Source organism: Dermacentor silvarum, chromosome 9 (genome assembly GCF_013339745.2).
Source record: "Dermacentor silvarum isolate Dsil-2018 chromosome 9, BIME_Dsil_1.4, whole genome shotgun sequence".
NCBI lineage: Eukaryota > Metazoa > Arthropoda > Arachnida > Ixodida > Ixodidae > Dermacentor > Dermacentor silvarum.
In genome coordinates, this window is record NC_051162.1 from 133,559,615 (window position 1) to 133,579,982 (window position 20,368).

General features: G+C 47.9%; 1 protein-coding gene across 2 annotated transcripts in view; it reads left to right on the forward strand.

Annotated features, from left to right (window-relative positions):
• The window catches only part of LOC119464397 (uncharacterized), a 29,455-nt gene extending 15,518 nt beyond the window's left edge, over positions 1-13,937 (forward strand). For both annotated transcript variants that reach the window (XM_037725344.2, XM_037725345.2), the window contains exons 12-17: positions 797-1,072; positions 2,975-3,163; positions 6,515-6,768; positions 10,338-10,497; positions 11,101-11,247; positions 13,647-13,937. In XM_037725344.2, coding sequence (XP_037581272.1) covers positions 797-1,072; positions 2,975-3,163; positions 6,515-6,768; positions 10,338-10,497; positions 11,101-11,247; positions 13,647-13,684 — 1,064 coding nt within the window. In that variant the 3' untranslated portion in view covers positions 13,685-13,937. The remainder of the gene's footprint in view (positions 1-796; positions 1,073-2,974; positions 3,164-6,514; positions 6,769-10,337; positions 10,498-11,100; positions 11,248-13,646) is intronic.
• Positions 13,938-20,368: the final 6,431 nt, after the last annotated feature.

A 20,368-nucleotide genomic window follows, 5' to 3' on the forward strand; every position in this document is an offset into this window, starting at 1 on the left:
TTCAACCCTAGCCTCGCAGTGTACCCCCACAAACTTCAGAATGAAACTAAATAAGCACGTAGGCTCGTTTCACGCAGATCAGCATTTCACATGATCCTCCCGTAAACATCTCTGGCGGTTGATCTGATGTCCAAGTTCATCCACTCTTAAAACAGCTTATTACTACGAAGTGCTCATATCTGGCTAAATTTAAAGTAAACATCGCAGTTCCTATCGATACAAGTAGTCACTCATCGCACTAATGCATGAACGTTGTTGTGTACGTTATAGGTCTTTCTTCAGCAGAGGCGCCGGTGCAATACCGATGCTTTCAATGCAAAAACTTGCATAACAAAGTCGCAATTCCACCTGAACTGCTGAGGTCACATGAACACTGCTGGTATAATCGAACTTCGATAACAGATATAACGAATTATCAGACATAACAAATTATTGGATATGAAGTAAATTTAAAATGTTTCGTCGCCGATATCAATGTGTACAGAATACGGGCTTGTAACGAATATCCCATATAACGAATGTATTTTAATGTCAGACGAGACTTTGTGACGACTTTAGTTATACATACTCGTTTACAACGTTATTTCGGCATGTACCAAATCCAGCCGGCCATTCGTGGCCTCCTGTATACTTACAAAGCGCGTTACGAACAAAACATGGAACATGTTTGCTGTACCTCTTGCTTTGTCTCGTTCGTAAGAGGCTTTTGCACGTTTACTACAAATTAACAACTCTCATTCATACCCTGCCATATATTTACATCGGAGCATCGCATCAACGTCCTCCTCGGTTTCAGATTCCTACTCGGCCGTGGACTACTTCGTCCTGCACCAGTACCTGGACGTGGAGGCCACGACCGTGGACACTGCACCCGGCGTGGGGTTCCTGCGCCTGGTAGACAACCACGGGGGCGACGCCGTGGCGCAGGCGTTCCACTTCGCCTGGAGCCAGCACGAAGCCGCGTGGCGCATGCAGGGCGTTGTATCCGCCGACGAAGGCGAGCGAGTCTACTTCGCGCTCGAAGGGAGACTCCTCTGGCTCGAGCTGCCTCTTCCGGACAGCAACACGGGCCGTACGTACCGTCTGATGCAGCGCTGCCGAAACTAGAATACCATTGCAGTGCACTCAGGGACGTTAGGGGCGCAGACAGTCTGTATAAAGCCATGACTAAGGGTAGGCGCTCCTTACAATCTTTCATAACAGACAAATATGTTTAAGGCAACAGCCTTAGATCTGTTTCAAAGTCGTGTTGTGAGGTACAGAAAGTCACATGACCCAAGGAAGGCCAGAAGCGAACCAAAGCATGTGCAGCCGTGTAAAAGATGAGCAATGATTAGCAAAGCTAATGATTGATTAGTGATTGGATTAGGGTGGATTAGGGTGTGGATTAAAGTGGATTACAGTAGACTGTAACATGACAGTAGACTGTTTCACCTGTGAGTCTCTTATCGGTGATAGCTAAGGACACCAGGGAATTTTAGCCCTCTCCCGGCCCATTGAGATGCCAAGCGTTTAGGTTTCAGTAAAAGAGCAGCAGATGACATTGTCCTCTTCGGAAACACTGGAGGTGACTTGAAACAAATTATTGAGGACTTACTCTTTTGCACATTATTCCTGAACTGTGGTAATATTCGATAAACTGAAAAAAGGAACGGGAGTTCGCGATTGGTAGAATGCCTCTAGAAGCTTTGAAAGGAGCCAAGAAATCGCAGGGGATCTGGATCGTGAGTCTGCAGGCGAACAAAAGCAAGTTTCGGCGCGAATGGCAGCTTACTGATATCGAAGAGGAAAGTGTAGAATCAATGCCTTCTATCAGTATTAAGCCATGATGCTGAACCTTGAAGAATAACACCGAAGCATGAAAATGAACTGACAGTGCAGCCAGCAGCAGAACAGAAAATGTACAACGTAATGTATGCAATGTAGAGTCAACCACAAAACTTTACGGACCACGGGATTTCGGAATGCTCAATTTCCGAGCAGCCTGTCGCAGTAGCCAGTAAAACTGTACGACAGTGTTTGCATTTCTGGCCTAGACTAGAATATGCTAATACCAGGCTGCGTTGTGAGGCTGTGGATATATGCAGCTTCTCAAATTTCATGGTCCGTAATATTTTGTGGTTGACTGTACCTAACAATTTAAGACTGCAGTTTATTTTTATTTTTATGCTTGTTTTTCTTCTGTACCCCCCCACCCACTGTAATGCCTGAATGGGCGCTGTGCCTATTAAATAAGTAACAATAGTACAAATTGAATAGCAAAATGGTGTAGCGGAGAAATAGTCATGCCCTCCAGTGTAAGACGAAGCTAAAACACCAATAAGGGGTTTTAGATTTGATGAACCTTGGTCCGCAGGACTAATTTGGCACATTCAGAGCAAAATTGTGTAACACTTAATCTACATAAGATTATAAGAGGAAGTGGAGTTAGAAAGGTTAGTACGGATTAGACAACTGGTGGTCTATCAGATTACGAAAACGGATGTCGGCAAATGAGGGGTACGCAGTCGAAGACGGCGAAGAATTAAATAGTGTGACGAGAACTTGGAGGCGTGGCATGGAGTGAGCCGCCCCAAGACGGATAACTGGCTATCGCAGGTTGAGGCCTTCGTTTTGCAGTGGACGTATGAAGCGGTCTGATAAATGAGCAGCACACAGAGCCCATGTGCTGAGTCACCCCATCGCTTCAGCTATTCACACGCTATTCCATTAATGCTTGTACTTTATAGACATACTTATAAACTGACGTATGTACAGGTGTTGATTTGTTTGACGCAAACAGTTGCGCTCACTGGCACTTTGTCGGTCAAATTCCCACCACACTACCCGGACTGACAAAGGATTCCAAGGGATCGATCCCAATAATGCTTCGCATCAAAACCACTCGTTAGAAAGTAGACGGGTTTTAGCTGTAGCATAAATGTCGTAATTATTACTTAGAATAACAAGGAATGTCATTATTCGTATTTCACAGGGGCAATTTTGACCGACGGCTTGACGGTGCTCTTCAACTTCGGTGACGTGCTGGTTATGTCCGCTGTTGCCACGACCGGCAACACCGCGATACTGGCTAGCCTCACCAAGCATGGCGTCCTGGACCTCTTCGCATACACCCTGCAGAGCTTCGAGCCCACTCTCATCGGCACGATCAGCCCCGGCGAAGGTACTCGCATGGATATTTAGCTGAAGTGCATATATAAGTGCAGAAGAGCGCAAGTCAGTTGTAGCATTGTCAATGATAAAATGGTGCAATACAGTAAACTGGAGTGTTCTGGTCTGGGCTGGTTGGTACATCATTAGGACGGGACGAAGTGAGTAGACAGACAAGGCGCTGAAATAACAAACACCACTTTATTGCTGGGAAAGCAATATATACAATACACGGGTTCAGCACCGAAGGCCAGAAAAACACGGTTTCTGAGCCGGGAAGGGAATGAAATCATCGCATCACGCGCGTCGTCATAGCAGGTTGTTTTTAACAAATAGTTAATCTCGCAGCTATGCAGAGAAACCGAGGGTACGCTGACGCACGAGTTTCCGTGCGACTGAATGCAAAACGCTTCCCAAATCTTGCGTGCTCTTTGATCTTTATACCTACCTAGTACTGTGCAATCTTAATCTTCAGAGGTTTCCAGCCGCATTCTTTGCAGTGCTGGGCTAAATGGCTGGGACCCTTTCATTACGTACGCATGCTCTCTCAGCCGATCATTCAACATCGGCCTGTTTGGCCAATGTAGCAGCGTTTTCACTTTCACTGTATTGTCCAGCGCGGTTTCCTTTCCACGATCGTTCATTGGGCTCGTATACTATTGCTTTGGTCGTTAATTTACATAGAAGTATTGTTTCGGTCTCGAAGTTAATCTAGTGTCCGGAACGCCCAGGTACATTCTTTAACAGCTTTGATCGCTTTTAAGGACACTTCGCTGTACAGTTAAACCTGCTTATAACGAACCTCCATATAACGAATTCCTGGATATAATGAAGTTTTTCGATTCCCCGCCGTTACTCCATAGAAGCACATGTATTTGAGACCTCTACGTAATGAAGTGGCAGTGGGAGACCCCCTCGATATAACGAATTTTCCCCTCCGACCACCTAGAGATTTCGCCCCAAATTTTGTCATTCTTGCGCGAGCTGCAACCGGAAGCACCTGCTCCGCCGCGATGGAATGCGAAACGAGCGCACGTGTGCGTGCGTGCCCAGCATCCCTCGACCCGGCGATCTTGCCGCCGCGGGCGTGACCTTTCCCCCTCCCTTCATTCAAACCTGATCTTGCCGCTTGCTGCAGCTGGCCTAGCCCGCCAAGCCGGCACTCTCTCCTTTTCCAGCTGATGTTGCCGACGCGCTGGTACACGCTGTGGCACATCAGACTCGATGAGCGCGGACACGCGCTGTCAAACGCTGGCGGCGTGTGGAAGCGCCGCTGGAGAAGCGAGCGTTGACCTTCGTGCTGTTGTCTATCGCTTCAAGTTTCAACACAAACTGAGCGCCGAGAACACACAGCACGCAGAAAGCTACGAGCCGCCGACGCACCTACACTGCCTAGACTTTGCCCCAACGCAGATCGCTTTCAAGATACGTACGGCCCGCGCAGTACGCAGTTGATGCCAGAATACAGCACAACGCCGCCCGCTATCCCTCCCCCCTCGCTGCCTCGCCGATGCCTCGAGCGCAACGGAAGAAGGCGCGCTTCCTCCCTGCTTTTCTTGCAGCGCGCGAGATTTAGACGCGGTCGTCGGCTCCCCTCGCACGTTTTCACTCGCACACACAGCATACGGCGCGCGGCGGCTGCGTTATCGCCCTTGGATTTTCAGGGTACGGCCACGCTCATGCCGCGCGCGGCAAAAGCGGCAGGAAACGGGGGTCTTGCGGCGTGCCGCGCGAGATGGGTTCTGCGGCAAATGCCGCGTGCCGCGAGATGAACCAATCAAGAGCGACGAGGGTGACGTCACGGAGCCATCACAACCGACGCCGCCGGTCCGCGCCGGGTTTTCAATCGACGATCGTCGTCTCTCGCATGAAACAACGAGCGCTCGCGGTGTTGCTCGCCCGTTCGGAGAGCGCGGGAGATCTTATCGCGCTGCCGCGAGGCGAGACGCGCGTGCCACGGAGGCCTCGCGGCAAGGCGCTGACGCGCGGCAACTTGCCGCTCGCTGCATGACGCGCGCGTTTTTTGCCACTATCGTGGCCGTACCCTTATATACGGAATATCTATGAGCCAAAACCAATTTTAAGGCCACAACGCGTCATGGACACCATCTTTATATAGCAAATACGGATCTCAAGGGCCATACTTTTGCTGGCGGAAACCGAAAATACGTTATAGTTGTCGCCCCCGGCACTTTGGGCGGCCAATGCCATCGTCAAGCCACCAAGCCAAGCGACAAGAAAAGTCAAAATGGCCGCTCGGGCCGGCAGTTCGCAACGTATGAGGCGGGAACGGTCCCACAGTTGCGACGTAACAGCGGGGTTGCCAATGTATTGAGTTCTAAGGGAGCTGTGCCGGGACCGGTCGAAAGCGACGTAACAGCCGGGAAAACGCAGCCCCCGGGAACGTAACAGCGAGGTTCTACTGTAACACTATACGACGCTACGACGCCATCATGACGCTCGCTCTTCGTTTTCGATGCCTCGCGCTTGTGCGAAACGACACGCGTCCACGCATCCGGTACCTGGTGTGACATTCCGAGGATGAGTGCTTCGACGAAAAGGGAAAACGGGTGCGCGTTACAATTGAAGGCGCGTTAGAATCGAGTAAATACGGTAAACGCTTATATTTCAAATTTTCGTGCTGAACCTGCATATAACGAAATCCTCTTTATAACGAAGTTTTTCGGGAATTTGTCAATTTCGTTATATCCAGGTTTAACTTAGTATTGGATATTGCAACAAATGGGATAATCATCGTGTCTGCAGAACATTGCATCGATGTATGCCATGAAAACAGCTGAAAGTTCAGAGGAAAGCCTGCGCACCAATATTCCCAGAGCCGCTAGCCTTCCCGGCAGCAGAAGCATCAGTCTATCCTATATTAGCTAACCAGCGCAGAAATTCATTCACACGAGGACAGAAAATGTCAGAGCGCTTGAATTTCTGCGCTGGTTAGCTAATGTGAACAATGTGAACACAGTAAAACGTCAAAGATCTTAAACAGCCACCGGCGATTTAGTGCGCAGCATGAGGCGGCGCTCATATACCATAAGCATGGCCATGTGCTCTCGGCTCCGATATGAGGTAAGGCGGGGGAAGAATGTTCACTGGGGGAGGGTAGCTTGCCAGCTTCTAACATCGCCTCGCAATATTTCATTTGCTCCTATATCCGCTATTACTAAACTCCTGAAAGTTTGCTGCGAAGGCACGCCAGACTTCATTGCGAACAGGACATAATACTTCCAAGGTCCACGCGCTAAACGTCATTTAGCCCCTTAGTTGCGCAATGTCAATCGTGGGCTGTGGATTGTCCTGCCAATGTAAGCATCGCAAATACCGTGCGCTCTCTCACGTGTACTTCCAGGAGCGACCGCGGTAAAGCTCCTCTCCCTCGACGGCTCGTTGTACGTGATCGCCTCCGTGTATGACCACCGAGCCTGCATTACCGAGCACCACCACTCCAAGGTGTACGCCATGGAGGGAGCGCACAGGTGGCACCTCGTGCAGACACTCCACGGTGGAGCGGTGACCAACTCCTTCTCTCGCCATGGCTTTCTCTACGCCCTGTTCACCGGCGCCGACACACGCAGCCGCTGCGCTGAGCCCAGCCTGGTCAAGGTAAGCCACGAAATGGGGTCGTAGATTTTGAAACCATGACCGGTATAACGCAACTATTCCAATCTGTCTTTATTCCAAATCGGCCATTAGCCTTCCGTGATAAGCCAAACGGCTCCAGCTCTGCCCACAACGGCTCCAGCTCTGCCCACAACGGCTCCAGCTCTGCCCACAACGGCTCCAGCTCTGCCCACAACGGCTCCAGCTCTGCCCACAACGGCTCCAGCTCTGCCCACAACGGCTCCAGCTCTGCCCACAACGGCTCCAGCTCTGCCCACAACGGCTCCAGCTCTGCCCACAACGGCTCCCGCTCTGCCACACAACGGCTCAGCTCTGCCCACAACGGCTCCCGCTCTGCCCACAACGGCTCCCGCTCTGCCCACAACGGCTCCCGCTCTGCCCACAACGGCTCCCGCTCTGCCCACAACGGCTCCAGCTCTGCCCACAACGGCTCCAGCTCTGCCCACAACGGCTCCCGCTCTGCCCACAACGGCTCCAGCTCTGCCCACAACGGCTCCAGCTCTGCCCACAACGGCTCCAGCTCTGCCACAACGGCTCCAGCTCTGCCCACAACGGCTCAGCTCTGCCCACAACGGCTCAGCTCTGCCCACAACGGCTCCAGCTCTGCCCACAACGGCTCCAGCTCTGCCCACAACGCTCCAGCTCAACGGCTTCCAGCTCTGCCCACAACGGCTCCAGCTCTGCCCACAACGGCTCCAGCTCTGCCCACATGGGCGCCCATGTGGGCAGAGCTGGAGCCGTTTGGCCTATATCACGGAGGGATAATGGCCGATTTGGAATACAGATTGGAATAGTTACGCTATACCGGTCCATGATGCGATCGACCGCAAAGTGCACAAGTGAATGCTCGTTGAACTCTTCAATTGAAACACTTACAAAAGCTTTGTAGTGCTGTAGCGTGGCCGGTGGGTCCATATTCGATCACGTGATCACTGCCACGAGTGGTCTTTTGCTTAGAACTGCCGGGCACAGAGCTGTCGTACGGCGGCGGTAAGAGCAGAGTTTCGAAGAGAGAAAATGATTTAATGAAAGGCAGGGAGGTTAACCAGGACTGAGCCCGGTTGGCTACCCTACACTAAGGGAAGAGAGATTAAGAGAATAGAAAGAATAGATCTCTGCTCTATCACTGACGATCAATCAGTCCGGATCACAGATGGTCACTCAGTCCTGTAGTTTTCAAAAATGACGGCAGCTGGGCCGAAATGCGAAGGCGAATGATGCACATAGAATGTAATTGCCAATTTGTTGGTAATATTGAAGTTGGCCTAATGCACGTCGCACAAACCTGCCCGTGAGCATGCTTCCTGACTTTCCGTCAGGAGCTGAGTTGGAGAGGCGTATGTCGCGCACGATGTGTTAATTCTCCGTAATAACGCGGTATACCTAATCAAACTGCCTGTGTCATGTGTTTTCATTTTAACCAGGGTTATCACGTGGGCTAGTTGGTTCATAGTGTCAAGACGAGTTGCATTGCGAAAAATAAGGGCAGAAGACGCATTGTACACGCGTATAGTCGACGACGTGTGCGACATACAATGTATATTGTGCCCTTTGGTTATTTCCGCTATTTAAGTCTCCTTGACCTTTCGCGTTTTAATTCGCCTCGCGACGTACACTGCTGATCAATTCAAACTTGATACTCCGAGTGCATGGCTCCGGTGGGTGCTGGGAATTGTGGCACACAATAAAAGCGCGAGCCTTTGCGACTGCATTTGGCCCTCCAGTGATCACGCTCCAGAGCTCACCCGTGGCGCAAAAAGTGCCGACCGCCATGCGGGCCGGTTATCGAGTTCAAGTCGCAGAGCACTGCACATGTAATAAAGTATGGTTCTCTTTGGCGCTGTTTTCCGAGCTGCTCGCGCGCTAGATTTGTCCTGATCAGCCTGACCTGGCGCGTTTGTCTTATCCGTGGATTAATCAATATATCCCAATTGTACTGTACAAGTAGGGCCCCTGGTTGTTTGGTTACGGTGTTTATTACAAGCAATGTATATTACAAGCGTGGCGGTCTGGGCCGGTAATTGCTCCGCGTGTTCATCTCTTTCGCTTCTTTCTGGGGTTATTTGTAGAGCTCAGTCTGCACGCGAGCACAGCTAGCTACGCCAGTGTCAGAGCTATATCAATGCATTTGACGTCTGAGAAATCGTTATGTACAGGTGAGGAGAAAATATTGCATGGCCCTCCCAACTCTCGCATCTCGCCCCATAATATAGCGCCTCTGTCTTCTCCATTAATTACTTTCATCCCTTATCGCGACACGCATTGCTCAAAGCGCGTAAAAAGGTGTCTTTTCACTTAAATCAGTCATCCTATTGCAAATATAGGCCGCCACACTTCAGCATACATTAGTTTTTTTTTTTTTTCGTAAGCAATAACGCACGAGAAAGGACGCGCATGCGAACATGACATGCCTTGACAGAAGACGCAAGAATGCAGTTTGGCACGCGTTCAGAGATCCCGTATTTTGTCCTCACCTCTACGTAATTGTTCATCGTTAATGGATCGAGCAAGGCGTGAAGCTTAAGAATCCGTACACTGGCACAAAGTTAATGCGCTTTAGTATTATTATTATTATTATTATTATTACAATGTGTACTACGTGTCTTCAGTGACTATATGTAGGCACGGAGGTTACGAGTGCATGTACTCGCCGTTAGTACTGGAAGGAGTTAAAACATGCCACTTCATGCTATGGACGAGCCATGCCACCGATGCGATCTTTTTCTCTAGCCCCAGCGAGCGTCTCTGCTAGTGGGTGTAAGTATGCCGCGAAGATATTGCGCAATTATACAGGAATGCGCGCACAAGTTGCGAAAAGTGACGCAAGAATAGCTCTGCTCTCGCTGTACTACACAAGATCTTTCGTGTGTAGCGATAAATACCCGGTCCTTCGGATGCTTGCACGCACGCACCGTCTTAATGCAGCAGATGGAGGCCCGCAGCCTTTATGCAGGTACAGGTTGTGCTTTGTCAGGTAACCTTTTGTAAAGCACAGGGTTTTTTTTTTTTTTTTTACAGCGAAGCTGTTAGTCGACCCTTCGCCGTCTGTCGGGCGTCACGCAGGTTACGTGACCAGGAGAGGAAGAGCCGCGCCGTGGGAGGGCAGGTCACGTGACCAGCAGAGAGGCGCTAAGAGGTGTTTCTGTGCGGTGCGGCCTTTCAGATAACAAACTGAAAAAAAAAAATCATTGTACACGACAGTGAGGTATAACTACACGCGCGATGAAAAAAAACGTAGTTGCAAACTGTAATTCTGATCAACCTTGGGCGCAGAGAAACATCTGACAGAACTTGACAGCAACAGCTTGGAAAGTTTAATGCACTCTTCTCGTTGCCTGTTGCAGCTATCAGAATTTTTATTTGTCACAAAAAGTTGGCAAACAAGAAAACTACATTGGTCCTCAATTATGATCTTACCCCTTAGGCGTGAGGATGTTAGCCATGGGAAAACCAAACACCCTTTATACGCCCATAAAGGAGTAAATATGTTGTGTTAATTTCAACTGTTATTTTACCTCGCCGAATAAACGTGCCGTGCGATGCTCTCGCAGGTTTATCGAACCTGCAGCAGAGTGGGATCTACCTTCGAGCTGTTCCAGACCATCTCCATGGTTTCGGTCTCCAAAGTGGAGCTCGTTCAGTACGGCGCGCAGCTGGACGTCTTCATGGCTGCCGCAAACACAACTTCAATTCAAATCTACACCTTCAACGGTAGTATTTCTTTCTGTGTAATTTCAGCTATCAAATTGTACGCCTGCTATTTTTTGGTATACAAACCCGTGCTCTAAAGCATCCAACTTCATGCAATCACGCGGCCCGGGTGCCCTTCATAACACCACCTTTCACTTTTCGTGTCGCCCGGGGGTATACATGTGCTGGCTTACTAGGTGACCTGGGTGTTATTCCATGCGGTGCTGGGTCCCTCATTAAAGATACCGAATGTGTTACCAAGTGAACATATGACAATTAAACAAAACGAACAATGTATACATACCTATAGCTATAGGTGGGCAATTCTGTCGCACAAACTCCATCATACTCGTGCGCACAGAGATGACACTGCGACATGAGTGAACTGCAGAACGCATTAAAAAAAAAAAGCTGGTCGATAAGCTGCTTTTGACCGCTGTAAGCTGCTGCGGTTGCATGCTGGATTCTGATCTCTGCTGGCCGCGTTGGCAAGGCGCGTGTGAAAACTCATTTTATGTTGCACCAACTGGGATCAGAAAATCTCACGGAACCGGTATTAATACCTCTTTTTAATCGCGCAGCTTGTAAATTCCAATGAGGCCCAGTGACACTTGCAATTTGTAGGTGAGAGCGGCTTCCAGTTCCACTCGGCCATCGCCGTCAGGTTGGTGACCGACATCAAGATGACGGTGCTTGGAGGCTCCCTCTACCTCGTCGTCGCTCAAGGACACAGCACCGGAAAAAGCCTCGTCTACAAGGCTGTTACGCAAGGTGATACTTTGCGTCCTCGAATTCTGCTTCACAACTCTTTGCTGTGGCTATCCCGGCCGCTCAGCTTCGAAAACGCCTTTAGGATAGCGTAAGACGACTCGCGTTAAGGTTACGCGCTGCGCAGCGCTGACATAGGTGCGTATATCCTTGCAAAATTATGCAATTTGTCACACAACCATCGTCACGACTTTTGAGTTGTTTCCAATACTGCGCACCCGGCACTTTCCAATCGGGAACGACACGCACCATCAGCATCAATTTAAACCTGAACAAGGAAAAACTGATCTCATCTGTTGCGTGTAATGTCATGGGCCTGCAATCACTCCAGAATCAGTTTCTAAACATTTAGTCCAGGACGTATGTTTAGGAGCTTAAATTAAGCCATGGTCACAAATGCAGGTGAACCTGGAAACTCAACAATACTCTCTATGTAGTCGATTTCGACTTTTCCGCTTTTGAACTTGTACGTCTGTTAGTGGGCCATAGCGTTCCTGATGTGAAACTGGAAACTGGCGAGTGCATAGCGTTAAAACGAAGCTTTAGCCCGGAGCCAACTCCGATTCCTTCCATTAAAATACATGTAAAACGCAGAAACGCTTTTGAGACAACCGCTGGGCCGATTCGAGTAAAATATGCTGCATTTGAAAGTTAAATTCTAGTGACAGTAGGAAGCAGAATTTTGATTTCGCGCCTGGAACACAAAAGTTCCCGAAATTTTGCGAGCCTTAAAAAAACTGAAACATGTTGACAAATCCATAACTCACCACCAGAAAGATATCGCAGTTCTATAAACTGCATCTGTTAGAGCATCTAAAGCGGATAAGTTCGATTTATGAATTTACAGTTTGTGTGAAATTACGTTCATGAGGGTTCTCCAAAAGTCCTACTCGCAAGTTAAGGGTATATCTGAGTGCTGCACAGTATATAAATTATGTCCGCTTTAGATGTATTAGATGCAGTTCACAGAATTCAGATATCGCTCCTTATTGCCGAGCTGCGAATTTCATCAGCCTATATTTATGTCCACTGTAGTTGCGAACCTAACATACTTCAGTTTTCTCGACTTGCGATTTTCAACAATATTTGTTAAAAAAGTGCCTACGTAAAGAAACATGCTTCCTAAAGTCACTAGAATTGAACTTTTTCTTTTGAATGCAGTAAACGTCATCAAAATCGGTGCCGTGGTTGCTGAGAAACGATTTCTGTTCCCATGTGTATACGGGAGCTCGCGAGCTAAAGCGAAACTTAAGATACTTAATCAGTTAACAATGATAAAGTATTCTACCATAAGCCTATTTTCATTAATTTTGTGGTAATGTATTCATTATTAAGCTTCCATTTTATTTCGCGCTAGAAATCCAGCGCCTGTACGTTAGTGCGAAGTCGGACTGTATAGCTTTTAACAGCCAAGCTGTTTAAGCCAGCCGTAATTTGTGGTGCGTATCAAGAAACTACCAAGAAAGAAAATAAAATTTCTTGCCGAAGCGGGATTCGAACCCGCGTGCCCCCAGGTGAGCATCGTAACCACCAGGCTATACAGCCAAGCTTGCAGAGCATGCATTTATGCGAATCATATGATTGCGTTCGAGCGTCGTCGTCTTCGTGCACAGCTGGCGCGTACAGCGGATCATTTCCGCCCACACCGTTTAGTTTGCGTGCCCTCGTTAATTACAAGACGTGAGTTGTACCGTTACACGTATGGGGGTTGAGGGGATGAAGTGAGGTAACATACGCTCGTGAGTAAACGGACCAGGGATTCCGCGATCAGGTTTTCTACGCTGCCTATTTGCACGTAACTTAAAATTCAGGTCTCCAGTGGCAACTTGGCATGGCGATACTTCCCTATTCCAGTGGCGCACCGACAAGGGGGTTTCGGGGGTTGTAACACCCCCCCCCCCCCTGAGGCCAACTTAACCCCCCTCTTTTGTTTAACCCCTTTTCTTTCCTTGTGCATTTGAGTACTGCAACTAAGATATAAGACGCGCAATCGTCTGCACATTCACAAAAAGCGCATTTTTTGACAATTTCCCGTGAAGAAATTGAAATTAGTGCTATTTAGATGGTATTGGCAGACTGTCAACCCCCCCCCCCCCCGGCAGAGATCCTGGGTAGGCTACTGCCCTGTTCTATCGCCCATTTCAGTTACGATTAAACTTTTTTCGACGAACCTGTGGTCCGTATACTTTTGCTCACGGGTGTACATTAGTGATAGGATTTTTTTTTTAACTGCAAAGCTTTTCTTTCGAGGAACCCGTATGGGTTTCCTTTGTAGCAATTGCTACGAATGGGTGGATGTCTCATTTCCCCCTTTAATTAGTGATAGAGAAGTGTGCCGTTTAATGTACCAATTTTTTGTTTAAGAACACAGAACCAACTGTAATTCTTCGTTCTTATTGCAGGCGCAACAGCAACGTTCCGGCGTCTTCCGGCGACGTGACACTGCGGAGCCGAGCACCGCTAGATTTTAGATTTTACGCCCTTCACACTCCTGGGTATTATATAATCGTTTACTGTTACCGCATAACTGCCTCTGAGGCATCGCTATTTGTTACTTTTACACTGCTTAGCCTTTGTAACCCATGTAGGTGAGGAATGCTGGGCCATGGGCCTCGTTAACGCTGAAAGTGTCAACAGGCATGTATGTACATAAAGTGCGTTATACTCACTCCGCAATAAATTCCACATCCTGATTGTTTTCTCATGGGCCTTTGGCGCTAGCGAAGCATCACTCCTTGGTGTATATTGTGCAGCAACAATGTTCCAACTTAGCTTGTTACCCCGCTGTATATGGCGTGGTTGACTGCGCATATACGCAAGCCACACAATGAAACGTGGACACGGCAAGTGCAAATTTCTCCCAAATGAGCGTAATGTATGCTTCGCGTCAGAATACACACATCGACTCGCTTTGTAGAGCGCTTGCGCAGGCAGACGGCAAAAGAAAATGTATCAATAGAAGCAGAGCTATCCAGAGGATATAATAGCTGTTAAGCGATATTAAGGTTTACAGTGTGTAAAAACATGCGGTCTTGTGAGATTTGAGCGAAGAGCAGTGTAAGCGCAAAATCGTAGCTAGTAGAATATAAAAGCAATGCAATGTGTATCTCTGGCACCGCTTTCGCGAGGTGCGTTCTACAGGCCACGCGTCGGCCAGCCGAGCAAGCACCACCTAGGCTGCTTGCACGCTTTGAGATGTGATGTTCCGCGTGTAAGTAGAACTCGATCAAAAACCTCGCGTGAAGGCTGTTGACTAAAACACTCCACAAAGAATTGTAAAAGGCCAATAAAGAATGTCGCCAATTTCAAAGCTGCGACTTGTATTTCTCGTAACGTAATTAGGCGACTATTAATACATTTCTCTCAGCGGAAAGTTGTGCAGTGCAAGAAACTTCCTAACACACCAGGTTGAACACAGCTTTATGTCACCAGCATCACTTTCCCCTGCTAACGTTGTCAATCTGTTGCAAATCACTGATCGATGGATTAGTCGAACCTCGATATAACGAACACGAATAAAATGATCGGACATAACGAAATATTTATCGCCGATATCTCCATGTAGACAAGTCTACTTCGGTTAATTCGATCCCTACTGAAGGAATCGGCAGGCGCCAATACATTTCTGTGGGCCAAGAACGTAAACTTTATTATCAAATCAATCGGATTTGAGTCCGGCGTCTTTTTAGTGGGTCTGGGCACCCGCCGCGGACGCGGTTCCGAGACCTTGTCTCGAAGCGGCTTTCTCAGCTCGCTGGACGGCCCAGAGTTGTACTGTCGGGTTCGAGCTGAGCAGTGCGGTCTTCCAACGCGAGCGGAGGCTGGCGGTGGAAGAGACGGAGGTGTCGGCACTGCCCGAATTGTTTGGGAATCACATGTTATGGGAATGTCCTGACATTCCCATAACATGTGATTAAGTGTGGCAATCTCGCCACAGGATGTGCATCTGTTTGTAGTGTACATGTCTGGATACATGACGTGCATGAGTCTGGGGTTTATGCAAGAATGTTTGTAATTGCCTGTAGTGTACTGCTTGCGCCCTGTCTAACCTAGCGTGAGGGAATGGGTATTAGAGTCTCTGTAACTGGTAGTGTGTTGTGATGTCGTGGACCCTGGTCAAACGATCCTCCCACACGTTTGCAGTACCCCGCGGGGGCTCTTCCTCCGCGGGGGTACTCAGTCCAGTGTGTGCCGGGATCCATGGGCCAAAGCTTTCGTTATTTCGATACTGAAATTTGCTTTCATGGTTAACTTGAACTATATGCAGCGCGCACGTGCCTGACCCCAGCGGGTATTACACCAATCGTGACGCCGATGGTTTTCAACCTGCCTTCGGCATATTTCAAAGCTCAATGAAAATGATTACCTGTTCCGATTACTCATGGGTGACTGTTTACCCGATTCTGATGCGTGCCTGTCTTTACAAAAAAGATAATAATAAAATAACAAATGTTGTAATCTGTCCATGCGTTAAAGTAGGATACGAAGTCAAAACCGCATTCGTGGCATTAGCAACCGCCTACCGTCAAGCCAGCGTCAACAGAAGATGGCGGCAAAAGCCTGCGTAAGATGGTGAAAACAATGCGCCTCGTTCATGATTTAATTATGAAAGCTTATTCAATAGATGCGTTACAGGATCGTGTCATGTGTTCTCGGCGCTACCGAGACTCGTGTGTGCCGCAGGACGCGAACGCGGCTGGAGAAGACGCGCAAGCAACTGATTAGGTTTCAGTGTCTTTGAAACCTCGGCAGCTCAGTATGGCACCCGCGTACAACGCGACAACATTCAGCGATGCTAAAAGATGGGAGGCTGCGTTCGGCTGCGTTCGTCATCTGCGGTGCGGCCCGAGTCCACCACAATGAACTTTCAACGTGGTTAGGCCACCATCCCGTTCACGATGCTTGCGCAGTCCAAGTGTACCACAAGGACGGCACATTGGATGCATGTTATGGTCTGTATACAGCCATAAAATGCGATTTGTGGTCGATGAATGCAAATAAATTTGCTTTCTGTGAAGTATGTAAACTCCACATGTTTCAGCTTATTGGTGCCAGAATCGGAGGCATGCTCCATTTTTTATGCGATAGCAATTATATGGACATCTTAGGCGAATTTCCGCCGTCACCGTAGGTTCTGTATAAAGTCCACGGGCGATAAAAAGTCGCAGTTTTGCCCGAAAGGCGAAACTTCGATTGCGGTAGCAAATTGAATTGGACAGCTATACAAAGTAAGGATAGTAGTTTTACGGGCCGTATAAACTTGTAAACATAGGCACAATAACTAAATTAACAAGCATGGTGTCACGCGCGCACAAGCAAACATGTGCTTAGCCTAGCCCAAATACATGGCCAATACCTTGCGATAGCCAATCAATAGGTAGTCGATAATCGATCAATCAATTTCCAGAAAAGCATAACCCGTAAGGCCAGGACCAGCTAGGTGCCGATCAGCCCGCTGTTTCTTTAGCCTTGCTAGCGCAAGCATTTTTCTTGCGTTCCACACCCGCTAGGTCCTGCATAGTTGCCGCAGCCGAGATTCGATCCCACGCTCCCCTCATATAACAATTCCGCAGGCACTATGCTACGGGTGAGATTCTTAATCCCCCCCCCTCTGTCTATAATATAACACATCTCGCATATAACAGGTCATTTTGAATATTTTTGTTGTAAAAAAAAAGGGGGGGGGGCACATTTGGCTACATCAACCTACTGCTCAATCATATTACAATTAAACCACAAATTTAATAACTTCCACGTTGAAAAACCTGCAATTATATTAAGTATTCTTTTTTTCCTTCCTCCTTATAAGATTTGCTTTTTTTTCAATGACAACTTTAGGCTTGTACGAATATTCAATATTTTCGAATATCTTCAAAGTTCTCGAAGCATTCGAAACAAACGAATATACATATTTTTTGCCGCGTATAAGCTGTATACCCCCAATTACAACACTCCTGGGAAAAAAAAAAAAAAAACACGCGTATAATCAGCGAAAATAAGTGGATGCAACACCCGAATCTCTGCAAGAACAGTCTCTATTCGTGGATACTGCGCTGCCGTGAAATCGCGCTTCAAGGCGAAATCTGCGATGCCATGAAGCCACACCTCACGCCGAAATTCGAGTACAATCCGCACCCAAATTTTACTGCTAAAATCTTTGGTACCTGTTAATGGTAAATTTTAAAACATAATAGCGTCGGTTTTGGTGAGAAAGTCGTGGCGCTATGCCGAACTTTTTTTGGCCAACACACGGCACTGGTTAGGCCTCACAGCCAAGGCAGGGGTGGACGGCAAACCATCGCGGTAAGTTTGCCGCTCAATCGGTGATCGAGCTTCAGATACATGCGGGCAATACTGAGGACCGCAAAAGCGGCAAGCGTGCCTGCCAAGTTCGTATGTGTGCCTAAAGAAGCTGAATTTGCGCAACACTGTATAAACAGTCGGCGTCGTGCAGTCAAGGTCGCACTTCACAGCATCGCGACAACGCAAGATGGACGAACGCGAAACGCTCCTGCGGCCTCTACTAATACAAAATTTAAAGTAGACTGAAGCACAACATTGAACAAGAGCCTGTAAACAAATGTTCTGTGCTGCTGTAGCTGTAATAAATGTTTAACTTGTGTTGTTGAATGAAAATGTGTGAATAATGACACTTTGAAAATAAACTTACTCCAGAGATGAACCTGTTTCCTTTTTTGCAAGAACAAACATTTTTGTGTTTTAGTTGTCAACATCTGGCACTTGTACGTGTTAAAGTTCTATGCGGATCCCACAACTATTCGCACTATTCGCTTCGAAATTATTCGACACTAATATTTGCCTTGACCTCGCTTCGAACCAAATTGATATTTGCACAAGCCTAGCAAAATTCACTTTCCAAATACACATTCCCAGCGTGCACAAGCTGAAAAATTGACACAGTAAAAGGAATAATTCAGACTCCCCGTATTCTCACGTCCCCATTATTCCATGACATAAACAGTTGGTTTGGCAGTATTTGGTTCCGCACTGGTTAATCAAGTTAAGCCGTGCAATCGGGGATCGCTGCAAAGCGTAAAGGTGCAACTCAAAAGCTCACCTATCATCCAGCCAATAACAAGCAAAAAAAAAAAAAAAACTACCTTCAGCATCGCAGAAAAAAGAAAATGTCAAGAGATGGCTTGCGGGTTTTTTTTTTTTTTTATTCCAGTCTTGCTTTGTGGCTGATATACTCGTCGGGGTGGTATTCTGGACAGTCAAATCTGCCATCTTGTTAGCTGTGATTGGCCCAGGGAGTTGCTGCTACAGCCTCTCTGATTGGCTCAAAAAGCCGCCATTGCTGAATTTGACCTTATGACGGAATCTGACAGTCCCGAATACCACCATCGGACGATGGCGTCTCCCGTTTCGTTTTCATTCAATGCGAGGGGTAGAATAAAATTAAACGAACTCACAGATACGAGGCGCACAGACGCCGCAAAAGCTATTCGCACGCCAAGTGAAAGGCACTTCGAATTCTGCCTGTGTGCTAGCGTAAAATGACTGTCGCAGTACAGTTAACTCTATCTAACAAAACCCGATTTTACGAAGTTCCCGATCTAACGAAGAAATTTCCATTCCCCGGCAGGTACCCACAGGGTTCAATGTTGCCATTAACCCTAATTAACGAAGATAATGGCCACCAAACCCGATTTAACGAAGTTTTTCCTGAAATAAATGAGTGAAAAAGGCGACGATTTCTTTATAATTTTGCCAGATAAATTTTCTTTGAGCGTGCGCTCTGTGCTATCGCGTTAAAACATGTAGGTGCCCTAGTCACGGTCTTTGCGTCCGCGTCTTTGCATGTCGGCAGCATGTCATTGCTTCACGTGACCGTCTACGCGGCCGGCATCGCACATCGCACAAGCGATTCGGGCCGCCCTCGTGGACTTTTTACTCGCGCATGCATGGGTTTGCGGCAAATACATGCCTTGGTAGCTTTTGGGTGTCGCTATGTTCCAATTTTAGATTTTGAAGGACCGAAAAATCTCCTTCTCAATTTTACGAACTTCCTGATTTAACGAAACAATTCGAGAGTGTTCATCAATTTGTTAGTTTCAGCTGTAGTTGGCTTTAAAAACTCAATCGTTCGCATGTTGCCAATCAGCCGCACTTTGCCTGCTGAGCGGGAGCACAAACCATATATACGGTGGCTAGAAGGGGGTACTATGTAGGTAGGAAACTATGCTAAAACCTACCATGCCATCTGACGTCAGGATCACGCGTTGGGCCGACACGTTTCGTTACGATCGTGTTGCGCAGTGCTCCATGGTGCTCTCTCCTAGTTCTTTCCTTCCTCCATGGCAGTTTTGTATCAGTTCACCCAACATGGCAGCGACCACGGTGACCCACACCATTTTTTATTTGCAAGCAGTTAGTTTCTCGCGGATTTTGTGTGGACTACTAATTGATTCCTTTTCGAAAGACATGTTGATACACTAGATATGGGCCCTTAGTCTTGTGTGGTGTAAACAACAGTTGCTGTGAGCATGGACGTCGGCAGGATCTTGTCTTCGGGGTGAGGGGCGAGTGCCCTTTTGCACCCACCTGCAGACGCCCATGGCCGTGACCTAAGTAGATTGTAATCAAATTTGTGGCGTTGTTTGATGATGATTTGCGCGAATCAGTGTCAGTATGTGCAGCTTTCGAGCAAGCTTGCACGATTTTGCATGCCGCCAGCCGTTTGTACCTAAGCTAATATTCCACGAGCGATCTTGCTCCGCGAGGTGAGCGACGACACAGTTCGTGGCATGCAGGACACGCAGGACACGCAGCTCGATGCTAGCGTCGTTGTTTGTGAGACGTGGTGTCAAGACACGCATCTTCATAGCCGAGATGGACGATCGCTACAGACAACGGTATCTTTTAACCGCGGTGCGAAAGCTAGATCATTAGACTCAGGACTACACTCTAAGAAAAGATTGTACTCTTTGGGGCTTAGAAAGCTTATCCCCAAACAATAATCGCCACCAATCTTGCGTGCCTCTTCTATCTTCAACGCTGCGCGCCCGGTAATTCCACGTCGCGAATGGCACAAACAATCAGCGCGACGAAGCATCCTTGACATGAAATGTTTTCTAAATAGTGTTAACATGAAAACTCTCAC